We start from the raw sequence: 13,454 nt of genomic DNA, 5'->3' as shown, positions 1-13,454 counted from the left end.
CTTGATTTCTACCATTACAGATTAACTGTGCTTGTTTTGAGCTTCACATAAATGGATCATTTGGTACACTTTTTATGTTGGCTTTCAGCTAACAAATACTTGTGAAATTCATCCATATTGCAGTAAATCTTTCTGACTGACATATAGTGCTCCACTGTGTGAATATAAGACTATCCATTCCACTGTTGATGAATATTTAGGTTATTTCCAGTTTGGGGCTATTATAAAGCTGCTATACAAATTCTTCTACATGTCTTTTAGCAGACATATAGACTCAATTCTGTTGAGTATATACGTAGGAGTAGAATTGCTAGTCAAAATGCTTATACCAATTTCTACTCCTAGATGTAATGCATGAGAGCTCTAGCTGTTTTTACATTTTTGCCACTACTTGGTAGGGTTGATTAAAAAATTTTTTAGCTGGACTAAAGCCCAGGGCTCTGTCGGTTAAGCATCAGACTTTGGTCAGGTCTTGATCTCATGGTTCGTGGGTTCGAGCCCTGTGTTGGGCTCTGTGCTGACAGCTCAAAGCCTGGAGCCTGTTTCAGATTCTGTGCCTCCCTCTCTCTCTCTGCCTCTTCCCCATTTGTGCTCTGTCTCCCTCTTAAAAATAAACATTAAAAAAAAATTTAGCCAATCTGATAGGCCTATTCAGTGGTATCTCATTTCAGTTTTAATTTGCATTTCCCAAATGATGTTAAGAACCCTTTTATATGCTTATTGTCCATTTGTATATCTTCCTTTAAAAAATACCTATTTGGGTCTTTAAAAAAATGAGTTACCTTTTTCTTATCAATTTTTCTTTACATATATTATAATTAGATATCTAATATATCTAATATATATATGTATACATACATATATTAGATATACTCTGTTGGGTCTATGTACTGCAATTATCTCCTACTCTGTGGCTTGCATTTTCACTCTCTTGATGGGTGTATCTTTTGATGAACAGAAGCTTTTAATTTAAATTAAGTCTAATTTACAAACTCTTCCCAATAATGTCAGTTCTTTTTGTGTCCAGTTAAAGAAATCTCTGTCTACCCCTAGATCATGAAGATATTCTCTTGTGTGTACTGTGAAAACAATGTGTTATTTTACCTATCACATTTAGGTATCCATTTGAAATTACTTACAATCCATCTGAAATTAGTCTTTATATATATGATGTGAGTAGGGGTTAAGATTCTTTTTATCCACATGCAGATTTTCATTTGACTCATTTATTGAAAAGTCCCTATTTTCCCTTTTGCATTTCAGTGGCATATCTGTTGGAAGACAGACCCAATATGTGGGTCTGTTTCTAGAGTTTCTATTCTGTTCCACTGGTCTATTTGCCTGTTCTTGTATACTAGGTTGAACAGTGTAAAAAATTCATGTCTGCTGGAACCTCAGAATGTAGCCCTATTTGGAAATAGAGTCTTTGTAGATTATTTAGTTAAAATGAAGTCATATTGGGATTAGGGTAGACCCTAAATCCAATACAACTGGTGTCCTTAGAAGAGAAGAGAGAACATACAGAAACACAGGGAAGAAGGCCAGGTAAAGATAGAGACAGACTGAAATGATACAGCTACAAGCCAAAGAACATCAAGGATTTCTGGTAACTACCAGGAACTAGCAGAGGCAAGGAAAGATCCTCTCTTAGAGCCTTCGGAGGAAGCATGGACCTGCTGACACCTTGATTTCAAACTTCTAGCCTTCAGAACTGGATTTAATGTTTATTTATTTTTGAGTCAGAGAGAGCGCGAGCAGGGCAGGGGCAGAGAGAGAGGGAGACACAGAATCCAAAGCAGGCTCCAGGCTCTGAGCCGTCAATGCAGAGCTGGACATGGGGCTCGAATCCACAAATCATGGGATGAGATCATGACCTGAGCCGGCTAAAGTTGCATGCTTAACTGAGCCACCCAGGTGCCCCTAGTGGGTTAGGTGTATTAAATGCATTTTTGATTATGATATTCTCAACTTACATTGGGTTTACTGAGATGTAACCCCACTGTAAGTTGAGGAAGATCTGTACGTGTATATTGTTCTCCAGTTACTTTCATCTCTGTCTTAAAAAGGTATTCTCCTACTTAAAACTAATAGCAGTATAGGGATGCTTGGCTGGCTCACTTGGAAGAGTTATGCAACTCTTGATCTCAGGGTCGTGAGTTCTAGCCCCACATTGGATGTAGAGATTACTTAAATAAACTTAAAAAAAAAAAAAAAAGAACTAATACCACTATAACTTTTAAGTGTGTCTCCTCTCACCTCCATGGTTCATTCCTTCTCACAAATCCTTCACAACTAGCTCACTCTCCTTAATACTATTTATATTATACTGTATTTTTTAATATGCCTGAATCTCTTAAGACAAACACCAAAATACTTCCTTGATTCTATAGCAAACTGCACACCTACCCTACCCCAACCTAGTCTTTTCTCAGCCAAGATTCTTCAAAGAGGAGGTCATATTTCTTGTATTCATTTTCACCTGCTGGTCAGGCCTTGCCCCATTACAGTCCACCTTTCATCACCCCTGTATCCATGCTACTGAAACTTTTCTAACTAAAATTATAGACGCAAGCTTAATTGTCAAATGTAATGGGAACTTTTGACATAACTGACTTAATCCACTGAAATGCTACTTGTGGGGTTCCTGTCCTATGATTTTTCTTCCTATCTTCTTCTATCCCCTTCTAGTCTCTTCTATGGGATCCTCTTAAATATCAGTGTTTTCCTAGGATTTTGTCCTGGATCCATTTTATTTCTCTATACACATTCTTTCTAGGGGACCCTCCTGGCCTCAGCTTCTACCTATTATTACATGACTCCCTTTTTCTAGACAGATTTCTTATAAGCTTTAGACCTATATATCCAACTGTGTACTAAATATTTTGACTGTTACACAAAAAAACTGTCATCCCATGTCTAAAATGGAATCTATCATCTTTCCACCCCAAACTTGCCTGTTTTCTAGCTCTATAAAGGGACTGCTATCTTCCCAGCTGCCTAAACCAGAAGTCCAGGAACAATTCTGAGCACATCTTTTCTTGTCCATCATTAATATCTGGTCACCAAATTCTGTTCATTTTCACCACCCAAATATTACTCACAACCATCCATAACACCCTATGTAGCTCTACTGTCATTACCTTGGTTTAAGACCTTAAAATTTTTGTTAGATAACTCAAAATCCCCCCTATAACTTTAGTTTTCAATTTTTTCTTATTTTTAAGTGTTTATTTTTGAGAGAGAGAGAGAATATGAATGGCCTGAGAATGAGAATGAATGGGGGAGGGGCAGACAGAGAGGGAGCCACAGAATCCAAAGCAGGCTCTGGGTTATCAGCACTGAGACCAATGTGGGACTCAAACCCAGAAACTGTGGGATCATGACCTAAGCTGAAGTCGGATGCTCAACTGACTGAGCCACTTAAGACGCCCCAGCTTTGATCATTTTAAAGGAGCTGAATCCATAAATCTCCAGATTAACTGCAAATGACTTGTTAAATCCAAATTTAATATATGAAAGGTTAAAACTAACACTAGGTTCATCAGAAAGGAAAAGCTCCTTACATCATGATTTAATTTTCAAAATGGTACCACTGACTTGTAAATGAAGTTTAGAAATGTTTGAACATTTCTAAAAGATTGGTTTCTCTAATTAGACAAGATAATTTTATTTTAGTATAGCAGATCCCCACTTATTTGCTTTGTTAGATAAATAATAAAAAAGATACAGAAAGGATAAAATGAAGTACAATGGTAATATATGAAGACAACCGTTATCATTTTTTTCCCTTTCTCTACCTATTTGCTTGATTATTCAAAGGAATACAATGAAGTAAAATGGTGTTTCACAATTGATTTCTCAAAAAACTTACCCAGAATCACAATTGGTATATTAGTGTTTTTCTTAAAACAAGGTTAAAGGCTTAATTCTTAGACATGGTAATAAAAACTATACTATGAGCTAGCTTGAATATTTTAGAATATTTTACATATATAAAACTCCTTCATTAATGAATCTTTAAGAAATCTTTTGTGGGGCGCCTGGGTGGCTCGGTTGGTTAAGCATCCGACTTCGGCTCAGGTCATGATCTCACGGTCCGTGAGTTCGAGCCCCGCGTCAGGCTCTGTGCTGACAGCTCAGAGCCTGGAGCCTGTTTCAGATTCTGTGTCTCCCTCTCTCTGACCTTCCCCTGTTCATGCTCTGTCTCTCTCTGTCTCAAAAATAAATAAATGTTAAAATTAAAAAAAAAATTTGTTATATTATTATATTATTTTATCTTTTAAAATATAATTTGGTTTCAAATATTAAATTCACAAGTTTCTTAGTTAAAACCACTATTTATAGCGAAACCAAAAAATTTAGTAGATCTGAGAAAAGAAATAACAACAACAAAAAATCAGCAGTCCTCTGCCATCCTCCCCAAAGATAATCATATTTTAAGGTTATGAGGTCCTGTTTTTGCTATGGCTAATTCCTTCATTCAAAAAAAAAAAGCCAAATATTTACATAACATTTATCAAACTATTATTAAAAAAATATTAGAAAAAAGAAATTTCTGCAAATAACATTTTTCCTAAATGCTATAATTATATTAGTTAAGTGTTTATTTATTACTCTGAGAAAGACCTAAAAATCCTAAGTAGCCAGCATATCTATGAGAGGTAAGAAGTGATTACATTTTGTGAGAACTTCAAAAAAGATTCAATTTCTGTAGGAATGTAGACTGATTTATCAGAATATTGGAAACAATACACTAAATTCATTCAAATTTGACCATCAGTGAGTAGTCACTGGTGGCAACAATTAATTATTGCTTAAAGACATCTGATGAGGGTACGTATCGTAACCATAATCACATTCTGTACAAGCACTAAAAATTGTTAGAGGTGTAGGTGTTTAATAAAATCCAACTTTCTACTCTTTTACTCATAAAGCTCTTTGAACAATACAGTATATTAATTTTTACAGTCTTTAAGTTTCAGCTTTGAAAACTTAAAAAGAATAAGACATTTGTTTAAACAATTATGAGTAAGTCAACTGTGAATCTTTACTGGCCAAATCCATTACTCCTTCATGTGAGGTGTTATCCTTTGTCACTTCTCCATACATGTGCTGCAGAGCTTTTGGAATATTTAGTGTTTTATGCAGATAATCAATCACCTGAACACTTGACCAAAGGAACTTAAAATCTTAAGAGACCACAAGAACCTGTTTAAAGGCTTGGACCTTGTCTTGGACATTGTTTTCTAATCCCTAATGACTTTAGCTAACAATGATGCAACACCATCCTTGAAAAGATATCTTGAAATCTTTGTGAATGTAGATTAAATCTTGGGAACAGATAATAAGTGTATCTGGACCAGGTGCTAATATGTTAGAAAAATAAATGGGGACAATTTTCTTCTATAGAGTAAAACACATCCATCAACAAATAGGATTGAAGACTGTATAAAGGTGTTTTATTCATTAGTAACTAACTCACAGAAGGTTAAAATGTTTAGCAACCTTAATTTTAGAAAATTTGCTAATTATTGCACATATACAATTTTTTAACCTAAGGGCAAAAAGCTGATTTATAATTGATTAATATATTCTGAAGTAACACAGAATGAAAACTGATTACCTAATCAAGTAGCAACAGAAGAGTAAACTAAGAATGAAGACAAATATAGCAGTGCCAAAAACCACAATATATATGTTGAGAGGCAGATTCTGGAATCCAATATTAGGCATCCTGAAGTTGTAATGTGGGAAATCCGAGCTCATGGATGAACTGTGGGGGGGAAGAAAAGGAAAAAAATTAGGTTATAAAGACTAAGAACCAAGATAGCATTATCTTTGAATGTATATAGAGGCAATAATTTTCTTAAGACTTGACCCCATTTGAAATAAATATGATAGACAAAGAGTTAATACTCTTGCCATTCATTTATCATGCTATAAATATATTTTATTTTTAAAAATTTGTTTTTTAAAGATCATCAGTTTATTTGAAAGGTGATCACCAGAGGATAGCACTTTAAATTTCCAATATTGATAAATTTTAAATTGTGACAATTTAAAGTTATAAATAAGGTTATTTTCCCTTCCTTTAACACATCATAATATTGTTTTAAGGACTACAATGAAATATTTTAGGCTGAAAACTTTCTTAGTATCCTCTTAAAAAGGTTTTGAATTTCTTGTCTAGTTGTGGGTTTTTTTTTCCCCCTTTCTTTTAAATTTAAATTTTAGTTAATATACAGTGCAATACTGGTTTCAGGAGTAGAATTCAGGGATTCATCACTTACATACATCACCCAACTAGCCCATCTCCCACCTCCCTCCCTCTGTCAACCCATAGTTTGTTCTTTATCATTAAGAGTCTCTTGTGGTTTGTTTCTCTTCTCTTCCTCCGCTCCTTCCCATATGTTCATCTGTTTTGTTTCTTAAATTCCACATGAGTGAAACATGTTATTTCTCTTTCTCTGACTTACTTCATTTAGCATAATACACATCATTGCAAATGGTAAGATTTCATTCTTTTTGATGGCTGAGTATATATATACATACCACACGTATGTATATATCCATTCTTCTTTATCCATTCATCAGTCGATGGACATTTGGGCTCTCTCCATAGTTTGGTTATTGTTGATAATGTTGCTATAAACATTAGGGTGTATGTACCCCTTTGAATCTGTATTTTTGTATCCTTTGGGTAAATACCTAATAGTGCAATTGCTGGATAGTAGGGGAGTTCTACTTTTAGCTTCTTGAGGAACCCCCATAGTGTTCTCCAGAATGGCTGCACCAGTTTGCATTCCCACCAACAGTGCAGGAGAGTTCCCCTTTCTCTGCATCCTCACCAACACCTGTTATTTTTTGTGTTGTTAATTTTAGCTATTCTGACATGTGTGAGGTGGTACCTCATGATGGTTTTGATTTATATTTCCCTGATGATGAGTGTTATTGGGCATGTTTTCATGTGTCTCAGCCATCTGGATATCTTCTTTGGAAAAGCGTCTATTCATGTCTTCTGCCCATTTCTTAACTGGGTTATTTGTTTTTTGGGTATTGAGTTTGGTAAGTTCTTTATAGATTTTGGATACTAACCATTACCAGATATGCCACTTGCAAATATCCTCTTCCATTCCACAGGCTGTTTTTTGGTCTTGTTGATTGCTTCCCTCACTGTGCAGCTTTTTTTTATCTTGATGAGGTCCCAATAGTTCATGCTTGCTTTTGTTTCCCTTGCCTTCGGTGACAAGTCTAGTAAGAAGTTGCTCTAGACAAGGTCAAAGAGGTTAATGCCCGTGTTCTCCTCTAGGATTTTGATGGTTTCCTGTCTCACATTTAAGTCTTCATCCATTTTGAATTTATTTTTGTGTATAGTGTAAGAAAGTGGTCCAGTTTCATTCTTCTCTATGTTGCTGTCCAGATTCCCCAACACCATTTGTTGAACAGACTTTTTTCCATTGGATATTCTTTCCTGCTTTGTCAAGGATTAGTTGACCATATAGTTGTGGGTATGCCACAAATATTTATTCAGTACTTACTATGTACTTGACACTACTCTAGAAACTTGAGATCCTACCTAAAACACCTTTACAAGTTACATTCATTCATGAAAAGGTACTTCACTGAAGTAATGCCAGGAATCAATAGACATATGAAAAAGTTCAACCTTAAAGTGCAAACTGTGCCCCACCCCGCCAAAACAAAAACAGAACAAGTCTTAAGATCTTAAAAACTTTGTAACCTTTAAAGTAAGGAACATTAATAATGGTAAAATATTGGCAATAACTTAGATATCTCACAAGGAGGTAATGATGAAATAATTTTGTTAAGTCATGTTACAGTATTATGAGGTCATAAAAATCTGTTTCGGTAAATTTTAATGTCAAGGGAAATATAAGGATATGTGGGAAAAATTAAGCAGGATATAGATTGTATATTAAACATGATCCCATGGGGCACCTGGGATCCCCTTTCCCCTCCCCTGCTTGCAACTTTGTCTCTCTCTCTCAAAAATAAACAAACATTAAAAAATATTTTTAAAAATGATCCCAATTTTGGAAAAGGTTAAAAAAAAGGATATATATGTACACCTATATGGGTAGTACACACTGATATGTATGTGTGCGTGTATGGCAGAAAAAAGCCTGAGAGCTAACATGTCAAAATGTTAACGGTGGCTTGTGGTTTATTTTTTTTTAATTTTTTAATGTTTCATTTATTTTTAAGAGAGAGAGAGAGAGAGAGAGCGAGAGAGAGAGAGAGAGAGAGAGAGAGAGAGAGAGAGAGAGACAGAGTGTGAATAGGGGAGGGACAGAGAGAAAGGGAGACACAGAATCTGAAGCGGGCTCCAGGCTCTGACCTGTCAGCACAGAGCCTGACGCGGGGCTCAAACCCACAAACCGCGAGATCACGACCTGAGCCGAAGCTGGATGCTTACCCAACTGAGCCACCCAGTCGCCCCCATTTTGATTTTCTTCTTTTTTTAACTCCCTTTATTAAGTCAGGCCCTGTTCTGAGCATTTTAATGACTTTATTTTATCTCCACATAAAACTTCTATGTAGGTAGGTACCATAATATCTCCCATTTTATAGATGAGGAAACCAAAGATTAGAGAGTTTTGGTCACATAGTCATGACTGACCAAGTATGTACAGGAGCCAGGGCTTCTCCACCTCCAAAGCCAGTGCGCCCTCACCCTATATGTTCTACAATCTTTTTCTTGTGTTGTTCTTATAATCAGAAAACAGCAAATATTGTTTAAACCTTAAAAAGGGGGATATTTCTGTCCGTTTGTTTGGTAATACCGATCTCACCACATAGTTCAAAACCCAAGAATGGAGGCTGCCCCCTTCATTAGATGATGAGCTACAGTAATAAAGTGGCTCATCACACCTTCTCACTAGAACTTTTCTTGTCATTTGGATCCATTGCAAAATGGTCAAAATGAAGACCAACTGCCAGGCTTGATTATCAAGACCACATATTGATAACTGAATTATAACAATCACTACTGCCAAAATCAAAACAAAAGTAAACAAAAACCTACCAAACAAAGCATTTCAACTTTTATTTATATAAGGTAAATTAAAAATATGTTTACTGATTTTTAATGTCTTTCTTGGTTCCCAGAAGAGTATACTTAAATTGCAGACACTACTGAGATATTGACTGGCTGTATCTAAAATCTAATGTCTTATTATTACTTTAATTTCCAGCTTCTAATAACGTATACCAGGAAGTCAACAGCACAAAGAACAACTTCATCCCATGGAAACTCTTCTCTGAGAACTTCCAAACATAAATAATGGTTAATATTTAGTTTTGAACTTTCAGCCATTTTCTGCAAGTGCTTTTTTACTCAGATACATAATTTCCTTTTTCCTATACTCAGATCATCTTGGAAGGGAAGGAAAGAATTAAGGACAACTTTACTAAATATATCTAGCACATACATTATAGAGTTGTAAGAAAAGTACAGCTGCACAAAACTTCACCCTTAATCTCCACATTGCTGACAGGGCCTCACCTGATGACCCTTGCTACAGTCAAGACTTTGATGATGTCCTTCAATCCCTTAGAAATATCCCTCACCAGACAAATTGGGCTTGGTAAAAGAACTCTCACTTTAGGAAACAAGAGATTAAACATCCATGCTAGAAGGGCTAACAGAGAGGAAATAGGCAAAAAGAAAGTGGTGTGGTAGAAAAAAGGACAGGTTAATAGTCAGCAACTTCGGATGTTGCTCCCAGGGTAACACTAGCTAGATGTCAGCATTTGGCCCATCTATACCTTAATTATCTCATCTTCAAATGGAGTAATGCCTATGCTACCAACTTCATTGGATTCCTGGAAGGATAAAATGAGACCACAGATACTGAAGTGTCTGAGAACTCTAAGAGTCATGACCAAATACTAAAGTTTTAGTGTGTGTGTGTGTGTGTGTGTGTGTGTGTGTGGGCATGTGCGTGCATTTGGCAGGGACTGGAGGAGGGGTGACATTAAATAAAAGAACATAAAAGAAGCTCTGACAAAGATCAAGTCTCTGGAGAGGATTTCACCAAACCAAGCACTCCTTTCTCAGGGAGCTCCTCTGCACACACTGTCAAGCTTTGTGTCAAGTGGCCTGCCAATCCAGTCCCCAGTGGTAGGAACTGGAAACTTATCCTTTCTAAAGGCAGCCATCAATATAGGCCAGCAGGGCATGTGTCAGTGGTGTTGAGAACACTGCCCTGCAGGAGTCCTTGCACTGGGTGGCACCACCAACAAAGTCTTGAGGAATTTTGAACAGGTACACAGATATGCAGACTGAGAGGTAGCGCTGCCATTAGAGGGGAAAGACATCTACCTCGGTGCTCCTGAGAGCTGGCTGGCTGCTGAGACTTTCCTAGGAGTTCTCCCTTCTTAGCAAGGCCTTACAACCTATTACCAGAGGGGTGAGGTTGGCAGGGGATATGCTGATGCTGAACACATTTTAGGAATTTTCTCCTTTTCCTTTGATGAATGAAATTGCTTAGCTACAATTGATATGTTGGCCCAATAGCTAAGTAGAGGGTGTATTATTCCAAGATGTTAATCCTGGTGTAGTGACACATTAGTTTTAGAATATTTTCATCATAATATCTTTTCAGTATGAGTATTAATAACCCTTTAAAATGTCATCTTTAAAAAGAGAGCCACTATTCATCATCCTAGTAATAAGCATACTTTGCTATTGAGGTATCACAAATGTAAAAGTTACTTAGGAACTGCTCCTTGTGAGGAGAAACAACATACAATATGCTACTGGATTTTACTTGCCATTTCTGACTTAATTCACGTGAAAACCTTTTTCCTCCTTATGAAATTCATAGTTGCTGAAATCTGTAGTTTCAGCCTAAATTTCAAACCATCTATCTAATTAGGTTATTTATAAAAAGAAAGAAAAAGAAAAACACAGAAGATCTGAGTATTTTATGAGCAATGGGATTTCCCACCAAAATACAAGAGATATGGTTCCACAGGGGACCTGAGTTGAACACAATGCACCACAGCTAGACAGGCTACAGTAGTGTTCTTGAAGTGTGTTTGGTAGCCACATACTTCCTAGGCCAGTTCCTGTTCCCTGGACAATATCACATCATCATCTTCCCAGTAGTTAGTATTCTACTTTAGCTTCAAAAATGCTCAGATAGACACCAATAATCAGACTGCTGTATTTTATAATTTATGGTTCACAAACCATTAAAAAAAATCCTATACTTGTTTCTTATAATACAAAAGCCCAAGAAAAACTTAAGAACAATTATTTTGGGTTTTTAAAATCTTTTTTTTTTTTTTTTGAAACATGAGATTTTTAATTTACATTAAAAAAATGCACCCATGTTGTATGTACCGGTCAAAGAGTCTGGACAAACGAATACACCCATGTTACTACAACCCTAATCAAGATACAGAACACTTCCATTTACCCAGAAAGTTCCCTTGTACCCCTTTGCAGTTAATCACCACTCCCACTGATCTGATTTCTATCATTGCCGATTAATATAACAGAATTCCTGGTTATCTTTTTTAGTTGTATTACTGATTTCATGGAAGAAATTTTCACTATGTCCTTTATATAGGTGTTCCTTTCCATTTTTTAAGTCCTTCTTCAGTGGAGCACTTTCTTTTTTCCTATTGTTTTTTAGGTCTTCAACAGAAGAAACATACAATTCACTTGCCATGTTTTGTCCCAATCAAATTCTACAAGAAAATAAGAACTCTGAGGTGCTCATGAATGAAGCAGTCAAGCCCCTTCTATGGTGAGGCATCTGCTGATATGGACAAGTCTCTAGTAGCTAAGAGAACAGAAGTGCTAGCTACAGCTTAGTCCAGTGGGCTCCCTCATTAAGCTAGGAGGGAATACAAAGGATGTGGATATGCACAGAATTCTTTCTTTTACTGATGTTGTTCTCTAATAAAAGGTGGTTTTCACCTTTTATTTTCATAGAATCATGAAAAAACCTTCGAGTCTATGGTCCTATACAACTGTTGGTGGGCAACATGTATGGCTAATGCACACATAACATGGTCGACACCCAGGACTGCCTAAACATTCTTGTGCACTTCTGCCCCAGTACTATTTCTTGAAAAGATATCGCCTGCCCCATTGAATTGCCTTGGGACCTTAACAGAAAATCAGTTGACCATAAATATGTAAAGATTTATTTCTGGGCTCTGAATTACTTCATTGATCTGTATGTCTTTCTTTATTCCAATTTCACACAGTCTTGAACTACCATAACTTTGTGGTAAGTTTTGAAATAAAAAAGTGTTAAGTCCTCTCCAACTTTGATGTTTTTCAATATTGTTTTGACTATTTTGGTTCTTTGTTATTACAAATAAAACTTAGGATCAGCTTGTTAATTTCTGCAAAAAAGCCAGCTGAGATTTTGAAGGAGATTGCTTTAAATCTATAAATTTGGGAAGAACTGCCATGTCAATAATATTGTCTTCAAATGCATGAACATGGAATTTCTCTCATTTAGATGGTTTTTCATTTCTTTCAGATATGTTTTGTAGTTTTCAGTGTATTAGTCTTGCACTTCTTTTGTCAAATTTATTCCTAAGTGTTTTATCCTTTTTAATGCTACTGTGGATGGAATTGTTTTTTTTTTAATTTGTTTTGGGTTGTCCAATGTTTATATATAGAAATAAACTGATTTTCTCTATAATGATCTTATATCCTGTGACCTTACTGAACTCATTTATTAGTTTTTTTTTATTCCTTTGCATTCCCTAAATGCAGGATGATCATTTCATCTGTGAATAAAGACAGCTTTATATCTTCTTTTCTAATCTGATTGTATTTCATTTTTCTTTCCTGCATTAATTGGCTAGAACCTCCAGAACACTGTTGAAAAGAAGTAGTGAATGCAGACATCCTTTGTTTCCATTCTTAGAGGAAAAGCATTTAGTATTTTATTATTAATTATGATGTTAGGATTTTATGTAGAAATTTTATATGCAAATTTCTTTTATTCCTAATTTGCTGAGAGTATTTAATCATAACAGTCTATTATATTAATTGTTTTCTGATGTTAAATTAATCTTGCATTTCTGGTGTAAATCTCAGTCACAATCATTTTTATATATTCTGGGAATCAGCTTTGTGGAGGATTTATGAAGCTACAGTCATAAAAGATATTGGTCTATAGTTTTTTTTTTTTTTATAAAGTTTATTTATTTTGAGAGAGAGAGTGAGTGAGTGAGCAGGGGAGGAGCAGAGAAAGGGAGAGAGAGAGAATTTTAGGCAGGCTCCATGCTGTCAGCACAGAGCCTGATGTGGGGCTCTAACTCACGAACTGTAAGATCATGAACTGAGCCAAAACCAAGAGTTGGACCTTTAACCAATGGAGCCACCTACAGGTGCCCCTGTAGTTTTCCTTTCTTGTGATTTTTTTTTTTTTTTTTTTGGCTTTGGTATCAGGCCAATA

General features: G+C 35.8%; 1 protein-coding gene across 5 annotated transcripts in view; it reads right to left on the bottom strand.

The window, feature by feature from the left end:
- Positions 1–13,454, bottom strand: part of RNF24 (ring finger protein 24) — a 79,368-nt gene that overhangs the window by 25,860 nt on the left and 40,054 nt on the right. For 3 of the 5 annotated variants that reach the window (XM_058684994.1, XM_058684993.1, XM_058684996.1), the window contains one exon: positions 5,624–5,773. In XM_058684994.1, the coding sequence (XP_058540977.1) occupies positions 5,624–5,766 (143 nt within the window). In that variant the 5' untranslated portion in view covers positions 5,767–5,773. Of the gene's footprint in view, positions 1–5,623; positions 5,774–7,095; positions 7,268–13,454 lie in introns of all 5 variants that reach the window. The other 2 variants (XM_058684995.1, XM_058684997.1) reach the window with 1 other exon arrangement.

This window comes from Neofelis nebulosa, chromosome 9, assembly GCF_028018385.1.
Source record: "Neofelis nebulosa isolate mNeoNeb1 chromosome 9, mNeoNeb1.pri, whole genome shotgun sequence".
Taxonomy (NCBI): Eukaryota; Metazoa; Chordata; class Mammalia; order Carnivora; family Felidae; genus Neofelis; species Neofelis nebulosa.
This window is presented reverse-complemented; position numbering and strand designations above follow the sequence as displayed.